Source organism: Hemiscyllium ocellatum, chromosome 17 (assembly GCF_020745735.1).
Source record: "Hemiscyllium ocellatum isolate sHemOce1 chromosome 17, sHemOce1.pat.X.cur, whole genome shotgun sequence".
NCBI classification, from domain to species: Eukaryota; Metazoa; Chordata; class Chondrichthyes; order Orectolobiformes; family Hemiscylliidae; genus Hemiscyllium; species Hemiscyllium ocellatum.
This window is the reverse complement of record NC_083417.1, coordinates 62762770-62784988: the sequence shown is the minus strand read 5'-3', so window position 1 is coordinate 62784988 and position 22219 is coordinate 62762770. Positions and strand designations below refer to the sequence as shown.

The following is a 22219-nucleotide window of genomic DNA, read 5'->3' as shown; positions in this document are numbered from 1 at the left end:
ACTAAGGAGCATCTTCCCTCTCATACAGATGTAAAAGATTCTGCAGCATTATTGTGTAGAGTGACAAAGTTTTTTCTTGTCTTATGATCAGGTAAGCAGATAATTTTAAATGATTTAAAATGATTAAATCAGTGTGACATCATGCTATGTGATTTCATATATTTAAAAAAAAGTATCAGCTTCACCTTTAATTGCTACAGCTATACTTTGTAATCAAGAAAGTCCGATAGTCAACCAGCGTGATACCTGACTCTATCAATCTGTAATAGAGTTGTAATGTATCTAGGTGCTTTTGAAATAATTCTTCAGATACTTATTCCCAGTAAGAATACAGTGCTAATGTATTAACCAAACAGGCCACATCCTGGTGGCAGCTCATTTGTAAAATTGGAAGATTTTCTAAATTAAGACAACCGCTCAGTGCCCAAAGCTCTGAATAAAAATCTCTAATAAACTCTAAGACTCATCACAGCAATTACATTGCTGAGTCCATTACAGCGGTCTACAAGCAAGCAAGAATCAATTCAAAAGTGCCTCAATTTGCTTTACAACACAGCAATCTCCTCAGGAAATGTTTGAAAATATACTCTATTTGACAGGAGTGGGATCAATCAATTTTCCACTTGCCATGTTCCTGCGGGACAGCCCACTAGTTAAAAAATAAACAAATTTACTTGACTCATCCTTGGTCAAACATTAAAAACCATTAGCACTTTATTAACGGTGCAACCTAACTGTATGCAGTAGTTAAAAATCACAACACCAAGTTGTAGTCCAACAGGGTTAATTGGAAGCACTAGCTTTCAGAGCGTTGCTCCTTCATCAGGTGGTTGTGGAGGACACAATTGTAAGAGACAGAATTTATAGCAAATGTTTACAGTGTGAGATAACTGAAATTATACATTGAAAAATACCTTGATTGTTTGTTAAGTCTCACATCGGTTAGATTGACCATGTTAGTTTCACTTCTTTCATAAGTAAATCACAAAACTTCTTTAAAAACTTTAACAACTGGTGTCAGCCCAGATAGTATGTTGAAGGTGTTAGCCCCCTGTGTGCTGTTGTCTGTGCCATAATGTTTAGACTGATTCTAATCTAAAAAATGAGTTAACAGAGTCTTACATTGGATTCATGCAGTTTTTGAGCAAAGTACAATGTAACTCTGCAAGTATGAAGTAGTGGTTCCCAAACAGGACTGCTAATAATGCGTGCTCTGTACTTTTCAGGCTCGCTTCCATCAAATCATCACTTGATTCCACTATTCTGATTGTGGTAAAGAAACATAAAAACACAAGGAAGATGCACAACACTCCATTTTGTTTCAACTTTTTGAATGAATGTTTATATAACCCCTAGTGAACGCAATAAAGATTGCCATCCATAGACAACCATTGATTTTGTTTTTGCTGTGTTGTGTTCATTTACAAGTTTCACTCCCAGCACAGCAAGAAGAAATAACAATTTCAGATCTAAAGTAATGTACAGCATTTAATTTAAGCTAGTGACGATTCAACAATGATTGTGCAGACATTTCTGCAAATAAAATAACAATACAGCAAACAAAGCATTAAACTCACTTCACTTACTAACAACTTTGGACGAACAAAAGAGAGACAACCAAATCTCCTCATCACATTAGGAAATGAAGTTTTGAGAAAAGAAAGAGTTCATTCCTCAGGTTAATGTGAAAACTGGTAGGAATATTGTGAAAATCATACAGAAATCAGCTCAAGGTTAAGACAAACTTCAAAATTCGCAGACTTTGAGTTTGGTGGCCTACAGACAACAACTCAGTGAAACAATTGACAGTTTGGTGACAGATGCCAGTGGAAAAGGTGTAGAGTGTGACTTTAGCAAAGAAGAACTGGCAATAGACTCAGAAATGGCAACGACTTCAGTACAAATACGGATTTAGATCTTTCAGGCATAATAGAGAGAGAAGTAAAAGAGGTTGGGGAGTTGCATTAGGGATTAGGGAGAATATCACAGCTATACTGAGGGAGGTCATCTTGGAGGGCTCATCCATTGAGGCCGTATGGGCTCAGGATAGAAAGGCTGTATTCACTTTGATAGAGATGTACTACAGGCCTGCCAAAGCCAGCAGGGGATAGTGGTACAGATATATGGTCAGATAATGGAAAAGTAAATGTAAAAACAGGGCGGCACTAGGTGATTTTAATTTCGCCTATACTGACTAGGGCTCCCTTAGTGCCAGGGGCTAGGATGAGGGAAGAAATTAGTTTCGTACATCTAGGAGGGTTTCTTGAAGTAATATGTTAATAGCCCAACTAGGGAAGGGGCCATAAAAGTGGAAAAGTGTGGCACTGGAAAAGCACAGCAGGTCAGGGAGCATCTGAGGAGCAGGAGAATCGATGTTTCAGGCATGAGCCCTTCTTCAGGAACGTCGATTCTCCTGCTCCTTGGATGCTGCCTGATCTGCTGCACTTTTCCAGCAACACATTTTCAGCTCTGATCTCAAGCATCTGCAGTCCTCACTTTCTCCCTGAAGTTTCAGGAACAGTTACCATAATTCTGTAAGTTTAGTCGACTTATGGATAAGGATAAGAGTCCTCTTGTGAAAATAATAAAAATTTGGGCTGGGGTGGGGAGGTTAACGTCGACTTATTAAGCATGAACTGGCAAATGCAGTTTTGAGGACAGCTGCTTGATGGCGGATCCACATCTGTCACATAAGAATCTTAAAGGGAGGTTCATTAAAGTTCAGAACCAGCACGTTCCTACGAAAATGACGGACAAGGATGGTAAGATGCAGGAATTTTGGATAACAACCAAAATTGTGAGCTTAGACAAAAAGATAAAAGGAAACTGAAGACAGCCTCACAGCACCAGGGTCCCAGGTTCGATTCCAGCTTTGGGCGACTGTCTGTGTGGAGTTTGCACATTCTCCCCGTGCCAACGTGGGTTTCCTCCAGTTTCCTCCCACAATCCAAAAAGATGTGCAGGTTAGGTGAATTGGTCATGCTAAATTGCCCATAGTGTTCAGGGATGTGTAGGTGAGGTGAATTAGTCAGGGGTAAATGTAGGGGAAAAGATCTCAGTGAATTACTCCTCGGAGGGTCGTTGTGGACTTGTTGGGCCAAAGGGCACGTTTCAGCAGCGTAGAGATTCTATGAATCTATGAGGCACAGTCTTCAATGAATATAAAGAAAGCAGGACAGAACCTAAAAGGGAGTTAGGAGGGCTAATGAGGCCATGAAATATCCTTGGCAAACCCCAGGAGAAGGAAATTCCAATTTTTAAAGTATGTACATAAGGAGCAAAGGTAGGGAAAAGGGTAGGTCCATTCAAGGACAAAAGGAGGGAATGAGTGTAGAGCTGGAGAAAGTGGATGAGGCCCTTCAAGAATACTTTGCATCAGTACTCACAAAGGAGAAGGTCATGATGGATGGTGAGACTCGAGAGATATGTTAATATTCTGGGGCACGTCAATGTAAAAAAGTATTGGGTTCCTAAGATATGATGAGATCTATCCAAGAATACTAAGGGAAGGGAGGAAGAAAATCGTTGGGGTCTTGTATGAATCTTTGTATCCTCTTTTGTCACAGGAGAAGTCCCAGAAGACCGGACAATAGCCAATGTTGTTCCTTTAAGAAGGGCAATCAGAATAATCTGGGAAATTACAGGCCAGTGGCAAGAAAATTATTGGAGAAGATTCTTAGGGACAGGACTTACTTACATTTGGAGAAATATGGACTTACTGGCAATAGGCAGCATTCTTTGTGTGAGGGAGACCCACAAACTTGATTGGGTTTTTTTGAGCAAGTGACTGGGACAATTGATGAGGGCAGGACAGTGGATATTATTTACATGGACATTAGCAAGGCCTTTGACGAAAGTGCCACATGGCAGCTGATACACAAATGAAGTCACATGACATCCACAAATAGTTGATAAGATGAATACTGAACTGGCTTGGTCATAGAAGACAGAATAGTTGTGGAAGGGTGTTTCTCTGACTGGAGATCTGTAGCCAACAGAGTTTGTTATATATAATTATAGGTGGTCTGATTAGTAAGTTTGCGGATGACACAAAGATTGGGGGAGCTGCAGATGGTGAGGAGGATTGCCAAAGGATACAAAAGGATATAGATAAACTGGAGACATGGGTGGAGAAATGGTAGACGGAATTTAATCTGAAATAATGCAAGGTGATGCATTCTGGAAGGTATAATAAAAGAGGGAAGTATACAGTAAGTGGCAGAACTATTTAGAAGCATTAACATACTGAGGGATCTAGGCATACAGCTTCACAATTCCCTGAAAATGATAACTCAGAAGTGGATAAGGTGGTCAAGAAGGCACATGTCATGTTTGCCTTCATCGGTTGGAGCATAGAGTATAAAAATTGGCAAGTCACATTGCAGCTGTACAGACCTTTATTTGGGCGACATTTGGAATACTACATACAGTTCTGGTTGTCAAACTACCAGAAAGATGTGGAAGCTTTGGAGAAAGAACAGAAAAGGCCCAGCAGGATGTTGCCTGGTTGGGAGGGTATTAGTTATGAGGAGAGATTGAAAAACTTGATTTGTTTTCACTTGAACATTGGGGGCTCATAGGAGACCTGATATAAGTTCACAATTTTATGAGAGGAATGGATAGATGGAGTTTTTTCCACTCCCCAGGGTGGAAATGCCAATTACTATGAGGTCATAGGTTTTATGTAAAAGAGGTGAAATTTAAAGGAGATATGAGAGGCAATTTTTTTTCTTAAAACTTAGAGGATGGTAAGTGCTTGAGGTGTGTTGCCAGAGGAGATGGTAGAAAGAGATACAATAGCAAAGGTTTAAGAGGCAACTTGACAAATACATGAATAGGCAGGGAAGAGAGGGATATGGACAACGCAGAGGTAAAAAAGGTTTTGAGTTTAGAAAGGTATCATGTGTTGGTGCAGGCTTGGTGGTCTGAAGAGCATGTTCCTGCGTGTACGGTTTTTGTTTTTTTGATAAACATTCAGACAAAACTAAAGGGACCTCCTATTGGAAGATGGACAAAAGTTCAAGGTCAACATTGCAGAAATTCTTCAAGCTCTTGATTCTACAATAATAGCAACAGCAAACAGAGTCACTAAACAACCCAAGTCATGCAAGAGTTGCAAGTTAACCCATTTACCAAAACTATAGTCAGCATTCTACGACACTTACATACTGTGTCCCACAAAAGTTCACTGGGCAAAGATGTACTGAAAGTCTATCTGTCCCAAACAGCTCAAGATGCAGCATGAAGTTCAACAACACCACCACATGATTAAAAAAGTTCAGTCAAAGCCCAAAGGAGGATGCTATCAAAATTATACTTTTGAAGAGTAAACATGCACATGAAGTTCAGAAAATACTTTTAACAAAGTAGTTTTCAGATTCTAACTAAGTTGTGCATGTGGTCAATCTGACATACCACATTGATAACGCCAGAAGAGTTGAAGCGTTCATCACAATCAAGATTTTGTATCTGAGAGAATGAATAGAAATTATGAGCCAAACTCATTACAGAAGCCAGCGTTAACATTATTAACAAAAATAACTCAGCAGGCCTGACAGCATCTGTGGACAGAAAGCAGAATAACATTTCAGGTCCAATGACCCTTCTTGAGAACTGATTGTAACTAGGAAAAAGGTAGTATACACATTGAAGATGGGTCACGGAAGAGAAATAGTTGGGCGGACAAAGGAATGGGTAAGTGTTGGCCTGGGAGAATGAATAGCTGCTGTGTCCTTACCCCAGTCTTAACACACCCGGTCACATGGCTGACAATACACCAACCCATTGTTAGCCACAAATGGTCCCTGTTAACAGCAATTCATTCTCCCAGGCTGACCTTTACCCATTCCTTTGTCTGCCCAACTGTCATTCTCTCTCTCTCTCTGGGCCCCATCTCCACCTATCATTTACTCCTCTCTCCCTCATCATCCCTTCTGTACCATATATACTAACCTATTCCCAGCTACAAACAATTCTGAAGAAGGGACTAAACCATAAAGACAGTTCTCACACTTCCTAGTGACCAAATGTAGGACACTGAAGCAATAGATAAAGAAGGTCTATCAAAGCCCCAGGTAAATGTCTCATTAACCAAAAACTCCAAAAACATTCCTTTAATTTAGATAATGTTCCTGCACAACTGAGCTAAAGCTCGAGACCTATGTCAATATTAAAGATTAAACACATTCAGACAGCAGCCAACGAAAGGTGCAATAACTGAACATTTAAAATACTTTCTAAGCAAGCTGATCAGAGATGTTATTACATATCTCCAGAACAGATGGTATTTGAAACCGGGTCTCCGAGCTCAGAATACGTATCCATGTAACGCTGTTTATATACAGAAATAAATATGACAAATCTCTCTCCATAAATTAATACTTCATGTACATTTGAACAAACTACCTACTTTGGTTACTTTTTGGGTGATTCTGCCGCCCTGCACTGTCCAATTTTGAAACGTAAAAGGACACCTATAAACAAAGATGATGTCAGTGGGCAGCAGTGCAATATCAGTTTATGTACTTGATTTTGTAATGATTCCTTTCTTGTAACTGAATGGGGATAGGTATTTCGAGGTAAAAAATGTCAAATATAAAATTTATTGCAGAACTGCTACTGGTTACACAGCTGGTCCCTGCTGAATGAACAGTAACTTGACAGTGATATGCAATAAACAAGCTTTATTTTGATAAATAAGCAGTAAATCCATAAAATTGAATTCAAAGCTTTCCTGTTGATTAATGAATATCATTCATTTGCACAATGAATATATCTTAATTTGGAGTATAATGGCAAAATGCTAGTGCATAATCTATCGTTAAATAAATTGTCTATGAGAAAATAACATTGCACTGCTTAATTAGTCAATAAGCAAGTGGTCATCTTACTGATGAAACAACAATTACATACGAGTCTTAGCCTGCAGAATAAACAGTAATGCCACAGTTATATAGTACATAACACTCACCTTGCAAAATAAACAGAAATCCTGTACAGTTCAGTGAGTAATTCTTATCTTGTTTAATAAATAACATCTTTACAGAATTATAGAGTCAGTAATCCTTACCTTGCAGTTACAAAACAAACAGCATGATTTTATTTAACAGTTCCCTGACCTTTTTGTGCAGGCAGAGCTAAGGAGGACAGGAGGAGAGCAGGAATAATTAGATAGCCCTTTCAGAGCTGGTGCAGGCATGATGGGTCAGGAGGTCCCTTCTCTGTTGTACGAATCTATGAAATGAATCACTTAAGCAAGAGGAAATTAAGTGAAAAATGATCCCTGAATAAGTAACCTCTGGATGTTTCTTTCTTTGGGCTATGTTCAGATTAAGTAGATGCTTCTTCAAGCAGTTGCTTGAAAACACCTAGTCTCATAATTTGAATATTTTCAATCCTCTCCCATGAGCGTTCCAGCTGTAATTCACAACTCAAGAGTGTCAACCAACTTCTTTGGCAGAATGTTTTCTTTCAGCAGATATTGGAGAGAAATACAGAGTAACGATTTATTGCCTTCCCCCACACCTCCCAAATGTGAAAAACCGAAGAGACTGGAGCTCTGTTTTCCAGACAAAGGATACTGGTGAATGACCTAATTAATAACTTAGAAATTCTGAAAGCATAGAGATAAATCCAAATAAATAGGGTCTATAAATATCACAGTCACTAATAACCCCAACAATGAATTCAGCAAAACGTGTTTATCTAGTGACTGGATAGAATTTGGAACATACCACAAAAAGATGTCATGATTTGGAGATCCGGTGTTGGACTGGGGTGTACAAAGTTAAAAATCACACAACACCAGGTTATAGTCAAACAGGCTTAATTGGAAGCACACTAGCTTTCAGAGCGACGCTCCTATCACCTGATGAAGGAGCGTCGCTCCGAAAGCTAGTGTGCTTCCAATTAAACCTGTTGGACTATAACTTGGTGTTGTGTGATTTTTAACAATAAGATGTGGTTGAGATGAATTACAAACGCATTTTGGGGGAATATTGTGAAAAGAATAAAAGGGTATGTTGATGAAGTAAGGCAGAATGTGGACAAAATACATTGGTATAATCTTTTTGGCCTAAATAGTCTATTTCTTTGCTGTAAATTCCATGCAATTCCCAGAGCAATAAATTGCACTATGCAATCTTAGAAGCATGTTTATATCCAGGATTCTCCATACGGAGGGGCACTCATAAGAAGAGGAGAAAGTCATTCAGCCCTGCTTGTTAATTCATTGAATTATAGAATCCCTTTGGTTGAAACAGGCTATTCAGCACATCAAGTCCATACTGACCCTCCAGCATGCCATCAACACCCATCCTATCCCTGTAACCCTACATTTCTCATGACTAATCCACTTTAGGCAATTGTCTGTGTGGAGTTTGCACATTCTCCCAGTGTCTGCGTAGGTTTCCTCCGGGTGCTCCAGTTTCCTCCCACAGTCCAAAAATATGCAGATTAGGTGAATTGGCCATGCTAAATTGCCCGTAGTGTTAGGTGAAGGGGTAAATCTAGGGGTATGGGTCTCTTCGGAGGGTCAGTGTGGACTTGCTGGGCCGAAGGGCCTGTTTCCACACTGTAAGTAATCTAATCTCATCTAATCTAATCCACCTAACCAGCACATCCCTGGTCACTATTAGCAATTTGGCATGGCCAATCCACTTAACTTGCACATCTTTGGACTATGTGAGGAAACCGGAGCATCTGGATAAAGCCCATGCAGATACAGGGGTGGGAAAAATATGCAAACTCCACACAGGCGGTCTCCAGAGGCTGGAATTGACCCAGCTCCTTGGCACTGAGAGGCCACAATCTTAACCATTGGACCACCATTCTCCCCTTATTTTTCTTTTTGGCTAACGAAAAGCTATCAATCTCAGTTCCAAAATTTTCAAATTTTTGCTGTGGCGGCTTAGTGTCAACACATTAATTAGTGTCAACATCAACCTTAAATTAGGGGGATTTTTGAATTGTGTATTTTTGTTCAAGAGGAACCAATTTTAGTGCATTCACATTCATTTTAGGCAGCACCCTTATAGCAAACAACAAAAAATTAATGCTATACAACAAATAGTGGCTATTCCAAAGAAGTTAACAATTTTCGGAAGAAAGATACTATAATAAAACGTTATTTATTTATCCCACTGAATTGCGATTGCATTCTTAATCCCATATTCTGAAGACCACTTTATAAATACAGTGAACCTGTCAGTCCAGTATTAGTCCAAAAACAGGCTGTAAGTTCAGTCAAAATCTTATAAACATTCACTGTCCTGGCCCCAGCGTGTAGAATTATCAATGCACTCATTATCAATCTCTAATATACTGTTTCAGCATAGGACTTTAACAAACTCCCATGATGCCAACTCCACAGGAAGAAATGATTCCTGATCTATAATCACACATCTCTTTGGTGCCAAATTTAATTCAACCAGCTTGAGCAGAAAGCTGGGAACTGGTAATCAAGCTTCCCTCTCAATTGCATATGGTGTTCATACCAGGGAGAATCAGACAGGGGGATAAATTGCTTAAAAGGCAGGGACACCTAACCTCAATTTTAAAAGGGGCTAGTGTTCTAACTCACACCATATACCATACATAAAGTTTGTCAATGCTCACATCAATACCTCTCCATTAACACCATTGTAAGATAGAACTGATCTGAAAACAAAACACAAACACTAAAAACAACTCACATTGATTATATTCTCCAACAGATAGTAGGAAGTTTGTTCAAAACAACGATTAAACATCTGAACTTACATGATAAAACTATTAGAATTTTGCCCTATAGTTTACCATTTCACTTGAACCCTGTTGATGAGATTTCAAACCATAACTTACTCTTGCATTCCTTGTACTAAAAATAAAGCATTTTCACCAACTGACTATATTTCAGCCTGCAACTTACTCTCTGTAAATAAAAACTGAAAGAACTGTGGATGCTGTATATCAGAGACAAAAATAGAAATTGCTGGAAAAGCTCAGCAGGTCTGACAGCATCTGTGGAGAGTAATCAGTGTTAATATTTCAGGTCAAGTGACCCTTCCTCAAAAACCCAGCTATTCACTGCCCTATACTTAAACCAGTCTTCCAAACCACAGCCTGGTATCACCAAATTAATACTCAGTTGTCCGTTTGAATAAAAAAATCTTTATACTTCATTCCGAGTGATGTCCTGCGTTCAGGGTCTTGGTCTTCCAACTAAGTTTCACAGCCTTTTTATTTAAGAAAGCTGCAGCTTGCTTATACACCAGCATATTAGTACATATAAATTACACATGCAAATAGGCCCTTCAGCCCAAATAGTCCATGTTAATATCTACTCACTCTTTCAAATGCTCAAATAATTCCTTTTCTCTTCTCTTCCTTTCCCTTCATCCAACTATTCAATCTACTATCTTGAATTTTAACATAATTTCCTCCTCAGCCAATAACCTGGAAATGAATTCCACAGCCTCACATTGAAACTTTTAAGCATCAGATCTCATTCTTAATGTTGAATCAAAGGCCTTTTATTCTTGACCCCATGATGAATGAAAACAGCCTATGTTCAAAGCTCAGCATTTATTTCAGTATTGTCTAAACTGCCCATTGTTCCAATGAAAAAAAGGAGCCACTTCTTATATATCCTCATACATTCTACAGTATCCATTTTATCCCTTGAAGTTGCAATATCCTTCCTACAGTGAGAAACATTAAAAAAACTCAGTATTCAACTGCATTCTTACTAAATTTTTAATTTTTTTGTTTATTTCTAACTTACAAGATGAAACCTCCAATTCAATGGGCCTTTTCTCTTTTTTTAAAAAGAAAACCTTGTCAACCCCAAGTGATCCCTTTAATATCTTTCCTCATTTCCTATTTGCTTCATTTCCATTCACCTCATTTCCATTCTCTGTGCTCTGTTTGAATCATTGCCATGAGATGCATTTTAATCACGTTCATTGAAGTTCTTTGCTTTGCTAATTCCTCACCTTGAGAAATGGGTCTTTTGTCTCTTCTTTCCAGAATGATCATTTGCTGTTTAGGTTTTCATGCTGCATGATCTTGTTGCCTGATTCACTCTGTCACTGTGCTGGATTGGTAATGTTTCCTTCTGTTAGGTTTATTATTGAGTTTATATCACTTCCTACTTCCTCTCTGACTGCATTCCACACTTCAGCATTTGTAATCAAGCTGTAAAAGGAATCCTGCTCCACTTTCACTGCCATCCCTGTTTTGAACCTGTCAGCATCTCTCTCCAACCACAACTTGTACTTGACATTAGGCATTCATTTCAGAATATTTTGGCTAGAGGTTCTGCATTCTCTCCTCAAAAAAGGATAACTTACACATTGGTGGTGTGGGGAGAGGGGCAGGGTGGTCAATGAGTTAGTATGAACAAAATGAACTTTAAAGCAAAACTTTTCAACAAAATAAAGGGAAGTTAGAACGCAATGTCAAAAGCACTCACTCTGAACTCCAAACTTACTTTTCTGAATATCTGGAAACAGAATAAAAGATTAAAATGGTCTTATGATTGTCCACTTGACCCACTTCTGTCCTATCAGTTTTGGTCCTAATCTGACAGCCAATGTGATCTGGTGTCAACTACTCTGCGTGTGTGCACACACCAGGTCCAGAGGAACGATACGGTGTTGCAGGAAGTGAAATTAAATGTAAATATTTATGGCAAATATAACCTGTAATGGGAAGTGTGGTGGCGCATTTAATGTGCTGTACTGAAAGAAACAAATCTATCCTGAACTCCATGCAATGTCGATCGTGAACTATTTGTAATGGACTTTTACAAATTTTATTAGTGAAGTTTTTGAGGATAAAAAAGTTCCTGTTCTAGTCCATTAACCGCAGTTTATCCCCACCAATTAATGTTCAATGCCAGAGCATGTGGGAACAAAGCTCCGTCAATTTCATGTTCTTAATGGACAGAGCCCTTCAACTGAAGTTACACAACTCTGATATCTGAAAGAATATCTAAGAAAAATTATTTTACACACACACACACCACCTCGAATTTAAATTGGATTAAGCTTTATAAATCTGACTAAGAACAAAGAAGGAAGATAGACTTTAGGACCAGGTAGTCACCTAGAAACAGAAGTGATGATTTGGAGATGCCGGTGTTGGACTGGGGTGTACACAGTTAAAAATCACACGACACCAGGTTATAGTCCAACAGGTTTAATTGGAAGCACACTAGCTTTCGGAGCGACGCTCCTACATCAGGTGATAGTGGAGGGCTCGATGCTAACACAGAATTTATAGCAAAAATTTGCAGTATGATGTAACTGAAATTATACGTTGAAAAATTGATTGTCTGTTAAGTCTTTCATCTGCTAGAATACAGTGATAGTCTCACTTCTTTCATGTGTAAATCATAAAACCCTTCTTTTTAAAGTTGCATTTTGCTATAAATTCTGTATTACGATCGAGCCCTCCACAATCAGCTGATGAAGGAGAGTCGCTCCGAAAGCTAGTGTGCTTCCAATTAAACCTTTGGACTATAACCTGGTGTTGTGTGATTTTTAACTAGAAACAGAAGCACTTCAAATCTGATGCTTGCACAAACTGTTTACGTGAAGTTATTAAATACGTAAAACTTCCTACTACTGAACGCGCCCAGAATTTAAAAAAACGAGTCGGCAACAACGAGCAGCTTTAGTTAATCAACTGATACGGAAGTTTGCTATCCTAAGTCTGCTGCAAATAGATACCTTAGTTTCGCAGGAATTTCCGCCTACTTCGGCCCACTTGCCTGGGTTGGAATCCCGGTTCCAGGCAGTTTGTCGAGGAATGGAGATTGTGCCCGGGCTGCTGTTTTCACGGCTGTCGGAGTCAGTCAGTGAAAAGAGGCTCTCGGTCTCTCACTCTGGGGGCAGCTCTGCGTCACTGACCACAGACTGAGAGAAACAAGAAGACATCCATCCTTACAGAATCGCTGGCAGATATTGGTGATGTTCGGATCCCGTCTCCAGTAGAGACCAAGTGTCTCCACTTAACACCAAGACATTCACAACCACTCAATTCAGCAGTACTCAAATAACCAGTAACTAACAGTCATTCTGAAGAATTGAATTAGCTGATATGTTGTCTATACTCAAAAATAAATGACAAAATAGGTGCAGGCAAATCCAATAACTCATTAACTGGATGGGTTTCGAGTAAGTTAAAATCGTATACAAATACGCAGATATACCAGACTCTGACTTATTAATCACAAGATTCTCTAAGTTTCTCATGTGTAGTGTTGCAGCCTTCTTCCAGAGTGTTGAACTCTGCCCATTCTGTGTTATTTACACTCGGTGATGTTCAGTTCTATGCTGTAACTAAAAAAATGCTCTAGGGTTCTGATGTCCTTACACAGCAGGTTATAACCTGGGTGTTGTGTTCCTGGCCCCACATTAAAAATTCAGCTCCTCATAGTCACATCAGGGAATTAAAAGGAAGAGGGAGAAACTGCAAATGAAGAAACAGCCAAAATTGTTCAAATTTCACTAAATTTAGAATTTGTGCCTTTGGATTGAAAGATAATAGTTTCACTGACAATTTAAGAGTGGGAAACAGAAAATAGGCAACAAAAAGCTTGTATATTAACATCAATTGTGGTGAAATTGCTGGAATAGAACATAGACTATAGAAAAGTACAGCACAGCAAAGGACCTTCGGCCCATGTTGTTGTGCCGAGGATTAATCCTAACCTAAAATAAAATACACCTAACCTACGCTCTTCTCGATTCACTGCTGTCCACGTGCATGTCCAGCAGTCGCTTAAATGTCCCTAATGACTCTGCTTCCACCACTACCACTGGCAACGCATTCCATGCGCTTATAATTCTCTGCGTAAAGAACCTACCACTGATGTCTCCTCTATACCTTTCTCATAACACCTTAAAACTAAGACCCCTCGTGGCAATCAATCCTGCCCTGGGGAAAAATCACTGGTTATCGACTCTATCTATGCCTCTCATTACCTTGTACACCTTGATCAAGTCACCTCTCTTCCTCCTTCTCTATAGGGAAAAGTCCAAGCTCAGTCAACCTCTCTTTGTAAGACAAACCCTCCAGTCCAGGCAGCATCCTGGTAAACCTCCTTTACACCCTCTCCAAAGCTTCGACAGCTTTCCTAAAATAGGGCGACCAGAACTGGACACAATATTCCAAGTGTGGTCTCACTGGGGTTTTGTAGAGCTGCAGCAAAACCTCGCAGTTAGATTAGATTACTTACAGTGTGGAAACAGGCCCTTCGGCCCAACAAGTCCACAGCAACCCGCTGAAGCGTAACACACCCAGACCCATTCTCCTACATTTACCCCTTCACCTAACACTACGGGCAATTTAGCATGGCCAATTCACTTAACCTGCACATTTTTGGATTGTGGGAGGAAATCGGAGCACCCGGAGGAAACCCACACAGACACGGGGAGAATGTGCAAACTCCACACAGAGAGTCGCCTGAGGCGGGAATTGAACCCGGGTCTCTGGCGCAGTGAAGCAGCAGTGCTAACCACTGTGCCACCATGCTTAAACTTGATCCCCCTATTAATGAAAGCCAAAACACCATATGCTTTCTTAACAACCCTATCCATTTGGGTGGCAACTTTGACAGATCTATGCACTTGAGCACAAGATCCCACTATTCCTCCACACTGCCAAGAATCCTGACTTTAATCCTATATTCAGCATTCAAGTTTGACCTTTCAATATGCATCACTTCGCATTTATCCAGGTTGAACTCCATTTGCCATTTCTAAGTCCAGCTCTGCATACTGTCAATGTTGCTACAGCCTGCAATAGCTCTCGATACTATCAACGGCACCTCCAACCTTTGCTTCATTGACAAACCTACTAACCTAATCTGTTATTATTTATTATCAGAGACAGTTTGGGGAAAATGGTTTTCAAATGAGCTGAAGACCCTAGAGATTTTGGAATGGAGCAGTTATCTTACAGGGTGACATGATTGGAATGGAAAAGTCTGTGGCTTATTTTCTAAGAAGTTGAATCAACGTCAAAGAAGATATTCTACTATAGAAAAAGAAGCATTAGTGGTGTTAATAGCTCTTCAACTCTTCTGTTGTTTAACATGGAAACTATAAAATGTTAGTTTTTAACTGATCACAATCCATTACATTTTATTGAGAAGTTTGAAACTAAAACTCTGAAACTGTTTAGCTACCACTTAAGTTTTCCATTAGAACCATTCCTGTGTCTCATGCTTGCCATTCGCCATATACATTTACTCAGACACAACAAATAAGAGGCTAAACAATAGGATAGCCAGGGATTAGAAACCTTGCAGTTCTTTCTTCTGTATAGTGCATAGGTGTGTATGTAATGGTCTTTCCCTTTAAAGTCCTCACATCAATGAGTCCTGCAGTCCCCTGACTCAGAGTTTGAAATAAGAATCTTTTAACTTCAATCTGAGTGCATTCAAGGTCATTTTCTTACCCTTTGCACACTTTAGATTTCCAGCACAATGGAAAGTGATAGTGGTTTATAGCTTCTCCCTCAATGTGTTAGGGATCCCCCAAATATCCAGATGCCTTTTTTGGTAGTTCTTCTCATGAATCCTATTGCATTCAGCTGACTGCAGTTCCCCAATCAGCCCAACTTGACCCTGTCTGCACATGCCCATCTTTCTCCACCCCAGCCTCTTGCATATGAAGTGACTATACCAAGCTCTACCCGTACACTATCATGCTCACCCCCTACACCTTGAAGCCAGGATGCTTTTGACTCTGGTTGAATCCCCTGCTCCCTCATGATCCTCTTCTTATCCATGCTTTTCCATTTCCCCACCAATACATACTTCACAATTGTTATCCTCACTCCCCTTGCCTGCATCCTCCAGTTCCAAGCATTGCTTGTTGAATCTCCTTCATATTGAGCAACCCCCTTGTTCCCTAATCCCCGTCCCCTGATTTTCTGTTGGCGCACCCAAAACAGACTGACTGTGGCCCACCCCCTTGACTAACCTAACTAGATAGCCAGGTAACAAGTACCTGGACACCTGACATCTGCACATCTCCTCAATAGTATTAGCCCCTACTCCCAGACTGGCATGAAAACACCTGACTAGATGCCTGGCTATGACCAATTTCCTGATTGATTAGGGGATAGCTGCCCTTGACTTACTGTCCTACTGATGAGTGCCACCATAAACATCACTGAGGGCACTCCCTTAAGATTTTGTGACATGGTTGTTTGCTTATTGCACATGCAAGTGCATCTGCCACATAAGCTGCTGGCACAAGGTACAGAGTTAAGGTTGACGAAATACAGTTTCTTACAACAAGATGATTGAGGACTACTGACCAGCAAGGTAAGTTGTCTGATTATGACTGCACAACTGGCAAAGCAAAGCAAAGCATGGATGCTGCAAGGCATGCAAATAGGACCTAAGTGAGTAAGTAAGCAGTCCTGAGAGGCGGCCTGGTCCAATCATTCAGCTGGAACCCTGTCCATGTTCGCAAAGTGTCCTTGCTGCAGAGTTTCAGTGCTAGTTTCAAATGAACCCTGTATGAGATGTCTGTACTTCCAGAATACTCTGCCAGTGTGTTGGACAGTGCAGGTGCCACAGCGGTCATGAGAGGGTGAAAAATGCTAAATACTCCCCTTTTTCTCTGAATCTTTCTCAAGAATTACAGGTATCTGTGCTCCTTACATTATTGTCTTTTGGTTTTAGTCACTCCACCACTGGAGGCCCTCCATAAACTTCACTACCTCTCTTCCCCTATTTAAGAAATCACTTAAAACCTATCTCTTTAACCAAGATCTGCCCTTCTGTCTCCTGAAATAACTCAAATTTTGTTTGAAATCATATCTGAGCAGTACCACGGATTGTTCACGAAGATAAGGCAGTAGATAATTGCAAGCTGTTTCATTGAATACTTATGCTATCAAGATCCGTACAACATCGTGGGCTGGTGAGCCACTGTTTCAAATTCTTGAGCATATATTTAGCAACAACAAAAATAATTCTGTAACTTTCTGAAAGAGTTGTGAGAGCATGGAATGCGTTGCCAGCAGTAGTTGTGGAAGCGAGGTCATTGGGGATACTTAAGAGTCTACTGGACATTCATATGGTCACAGAAATTTGAGGGTTCGTACATTAGGTTTACTTTACATGGGGATCAATGGTTGGCACAACATCGTGGGCTGAAGGGCCTGTTCTGTGCTGTACTGTTCTATGTTTTATGAGTGCGGATCTTGATCGCATAAGCATTCAATGAGATTTGAATGATAATTGCTGATGAAGTAGAAAACGTCACACTGATACAATAGGAGATGATCATCTGACATCAGAAAATGTGCCTTTACTGGTCAAGAGTTCTCCCCAGTGAACAATCAAGACCCTCACTTAGAAAGAAGACAAAATATTTCAAATTTACAGCCTCATTTCTCCAGAAACAAGGCATTTGAGCAATGTTGACAACTGATACCATAATTGTAACAAATAGCTGAAATTGAGCAACAATATAAAGGTTCACCATATCTTTCAGTAAATTACTACTTATTTCTTGTCAAAAATATCAAGGTGTCTTTACTGACAGAAATAAAATCAGTTCGCCAAACCATCAAAAGGAGCAAGGAAGATTGGATCATATTCTTTCATACTTTTATTAATAAAACTCTACTTCAGTTTTAAATTTTTATTACACTTAGCTTGAGGAATAGTTCCAAACTTCCACCTTGCATTGTATGAAGCAGGTCTTCCCAATTTCACTCCTGAATGGATCCATTCCACTTGTCTGATCTACCATTGGAGAAAATAACTATTTTACCTATTCTATTAAGTTCTTAAATCATAGTCAAACATCAATTAGTTCATATTCTTAACTTTCTATAATCAAGCAAATATAGACCTGGTTAATCCAAACGTTCTTCATAATTTAACTTCTTTATCCCCTTATATAAAATAATCAGAGGGTTAGATAGGGTGGATAGTGAGACCCTTTTTCCTCGGATGGTGATGGTCAGCATGAGGGGACATTGCTTTAAATTGAGGGGTTATGGATATAGGACAGATATCAGAGGTAGTTTCTTTACTCAGAGAGTAGTAGGGGTGTGGAATGCACTACCTGCAACAATAGTAGACTAACCAACTTTTGGGGCATTTAAATGATCGTTGACTAGGCATATGGACGAGAATGGAATAGTGTATGTTAGATGGGCTTCAGATTGGTTCCACAGGTTGTCGCAACGTCAAGGGCCGAAGGGCCTGTATACTGTGCTGTAATGTTCTATGTTCTAATATTATTCTTTTGAGCCTGGGCTGCATCCTTTCAAGGCCAATGTATTCTTCTTGTGGTGTTGTGCTCAGAAGAGAATGCAATCCTTCAAATATGATGCAACCAATGTTTAAATAATTGATACACAACTTTAATTTTTGCATTGGCATATCTGAGATAAAGCCTTTTATATTTTGTAATCCCTTACACTAGCTTTTAATGCTCTCCCACAGCTGCTTAACATTTTTTAAAAAACTGATCCCTTTTTCTCGGGTACAGAGTAGGGGCTATGTTGATTCTATGCGACAGCGAATCCTCACATGGAGAAAAATAACAATAACAATAAATTATGTAACTCAGTGTCTGCATCCTGACCAAGTAGCAGAGTGATATCCTTGATAGGACAATATCTAGCGCACACTGTAGAAATCGGAATCACTGCAATAGCAAACCAGGAAAAATATCAATCCCGCAAGACAGATGCCATGCTTCACAGGAGCATCATTAAACAAAATTAGACAGAGAGCCACACAAAAAGATATAAGGATATGTAATCAACATTTGTCAAAAAGGTAGGTTTAAAGGAGAGTGTTAAGGAAAGGGATGATAGGAAGGCAGAGAGGTAAGGGAAAGAATTCAGCTAAAGGCAGTGGAGGGCATGGCCACCAATGGCGCAGTGATAAAAATCAAGTGATTGCCATAAATTAGAATTGAAGGAGTGTAGAAATAGCATTGAATCTGATCCTGGAAGAAGCTACAGAGATCAAGAGAGAAGAAACCATGGAGAAATTTGATACCAGCTATACCATTCTGGGACCCAATATAGGTCAGAGAGCACAGGGATGTTAATAAATAGGATTTGGTGCAATAAAGTCAATGGGAACATTTACCCACACCTCACTCACCCACACCCCCATTGTGACACTTTAGTGAATCTCCTGAGAAGAACTCATCTCTGTCAATGTTTTTGCCTGGTTTCAAAACAGGGACCTTTTGGATGTCAGACAAATGTGATAACCAGTACACTACAGAAATATAGCATACTTCCTCTCTTTCTTATCTCAACAAAAAGAAGTTGCAGCTGCAGCAAATATTTAAATTGTCTTAACCTTGGAACTGTGTGGTGGGAACATCACTCAGTTGTGTGTGATAGCACTTCTAGGTGTAAAATAGAAAAATAAAACCCAGAATTGTTCCCCTTCCAATTTCATATTGATTTAATACACTCCTTCTTACCATACCTTTCCCTCACCTTTGGTGTTATTTCAATGCTTCTGATGGGCTTTGCACGAGAAATGATTATTAATTGGAAACTGATGATTTAGTAGATGTGGATACGGATTAAAAAAAATTGTGGTTTGGTAATTGAAAAGATGTTCAGTAATATATGGATATAAAAGAAAAATGAAACTATGGTGGGCCTTGGGATTGTTATCGTGGGTAGGGAGACTTTCTCATCCACTTTTAAAAATTCACTTTTGGGTGTCACTGGCTGACCAGCCTTTATTGCCTGACCCTAGTATCACAAATTGTGATGCATACAATACTGACAGAAGTGTAGTTAATGACCCTTAATAAAAGGACTGTGCAGTGGTAGAGGTAGAATGAGTGGTGACCCTTTCAAACTAAGGTAGCAAAGATCAAATGGTGCTACTTAACCTTCTGGACTGCAGAAGATGATTGACCTTCTTCCTGCTGAGCATTCTGCTTTACCTGGGACTCAGCATTGACACATGTTTCGATTGGGCTCCATGTGAGCTTGGTCTCGTGATATCACGTCCTGTAGTCACTTGCAGGAAAAAGGCCTACTATCCCCTCTACCACCTCATCGACCAACACCTCCAGGTTCCTGTCCACAAGAAGGAGATTTCCTTTCCTTTGGATGATGAGTTCAGTAGTATCAGTTAAGGACCACAGTAAGAGAGCCACTTCCTGGATTTCAGCATCTGAAGTGTTGTGCAGCTGGATTTTAAATATATGTCAGTGGCATGAAAGCCAGAAGATCTAGCAGTGAAAAGTAGTTTTCTGGCTAAGCAATTTGCCAAAAGAAGCAAGATCTTAGTTACATAATCTATAAAGTGAACAACGGAAAATTGCATGAGAGAAATCAGTCTGTGCCAATAGCAGCCTGGACATCATAAATCTCAGAGCTGAAAATGTATTGCTGGAAAAGCGCAGCAGGTCAGGCAGCATCCAAGGAACAGGAAATTCGAGGTTTCGGGCATAAGCCCTTCATCAGGAATCCCGAAACATCGAATTTCCTGTTCCTTGAATGCTGCCTGACCTGCTGCGCTTTTCCAGCAACACATTTTCAGCTCTGATACTCCAGCATCTGCAGACCTCACTTTCTCCATCATAAATCTCACTCAACAAAACAACAACAAATAAGAAAACTCTGTACCTTTCACGCAATACACGCACAGATATTAACAGCAATAATGAACTGCTATTGCCTAAGAACAGTATGTGCTTAGCAGGTAACTTGGACACTTTATTTTTGTGTTTTTTAATTTTGTGGGCTGCTATGAAAAAGAACTGTTTTAAATCCAGTATTTAAAAGATTGCTGGGTGATAACAAAAAAATTGATTGATCTATGGACTAGTTATTAGTGAGCAATAACAAAGGCCTTATGCTTGCCAATAACTATGTGACTGGTTCTCAGGTAACAAGGTAGAAAGAAGTATTTTCATCACCACCATTTGTTCAAAATCTCTCTATTCTCTGCAGTCAAAATCCAATAAACCTTAAGAAATATAGTTCTGTGACTAACTACAAATCAGAGACCTTTGGAACCAGCCACCCTTGGAAACCAGTGAAGCATCAAAGAAAGATGACTGAAATCAATGTTTTGAGCAACGTGAGAATTATAAAAATCATCTCAAAAACCCGTGAATAAGAACAGAAGTGCCCCCCAGTTTCTCTGCCCGCAAGCCTAGACTTTGGGAAAAATGAACATGAAAGTCCTGGCTTATTTTTAGCTCTAAAACAGTGTTACTAAAAAAAATGCAGATTTGATTATGATCACTTTGTTGACTGTGGGAGTTTGCTGTGCATCAAATGGCGTCCACTTTTCCTAAATTACATTAGTGATTTTACTTTTAATAAAGTAAATCACTACACAGTGCACATACCCACAAAATGATCTGTGAGTGCAGTTTTTCTGTGAGCTTAGTAAAGTGATTTATTTTTCACTGAGAATACTCACATAAGGAAATGTTACAAAAACTGAAAGAGAAACTCATGTCTATTCATACCATTGAGATCATTTTTCACATGGTTAAAATCACACAACACCAGGTTATACTCCAACAGGTTTAATTGGAAGCAGTAGTTTTCGAAGCACTCCTTCATCAGGTGGTTGTGAAGCAGGACCATAAGACACAATTTATAGCAAAAGATTACAATGATATCAAGATACATTGAACAAACCTAGATTATTAAGTCTTTCATCTCTTAGAATAGATTTGCTGGTTTGGGGTTTTCAATATGTAAATCCCAGAACTTCTTTTAAGTCACATTCTCAAGATAATTTAAGGTTTTATATCAAAAGGTGACATCTCAGCTCAGACAATGCTTTAAAGGTGTGAGGTTCAAGAATGTCTGCATCCCAATCTCAAGTCAGACTGATTTTATTTCCAAAGTGGAATTTACAAATATATCTGGATTGATTACCTGTATTGACTGTTTGCAGGTTCTGCATTTTTTGAGCAAAATACAATGTATCTGCAAATATAATTCTGCAAATACAAATCACCTCATAAACTTGTACATATGTGTGCGTGCAGGAGAAAGAGACAGTGAGTGTGTGAGTATGAGTGTGAGTGCACGTGAGAAAGTGTATGTTTGCGTGTGTGCAATCTTGATAAAGTGTGTGTGTGAGTGTGATGGGGTATAAGCCTGTGAGAGGGTGCGAGCATGGGAGATATACGTGTGTACGTAAGAGATGGAGCTTTCCACTTTGGAAATAAAACCAGTCTGACTCTAGATT

General features: G+C 39.5%; 1 protein-coding gene across 6 annotated transcripts in view; it reads right to left on the bottom strand.

Moving 5' to 3' along the window:
- Positions 1-12957, bottom strand: part of ndrg4 (NDRG family member 4) — a 174740-nt gene extending 161783 nt beyond the window's left edge. For 2 of the 6 annotated variants that reach the window (XM_060837822.1, XM_060837828.1), the window contains exon 1: positions 12714-12957. Coding sequence is in view for 2 of the 6 variants with exons in the window: in XM_060837820.1 (XP_060693803.1) it covers positions 10974-11016 (43 nt within the window). In the remaining 4 variants the exon portion in view is untranslated. Of the gene's footprint in view, positions 1-6409; positions 6429-10973; positions 11092-11470; positions 11534-12713 lie in introns of those variants that run through there. The other 4 variants (XM_060837820.1, XM_060837825.1, XM_060837823.1 and 1 more) reach the window with 3 other exon arrangements.
- Between the last annotated feature and the right edge of the window lie 9262 nt (positions 12958-22219).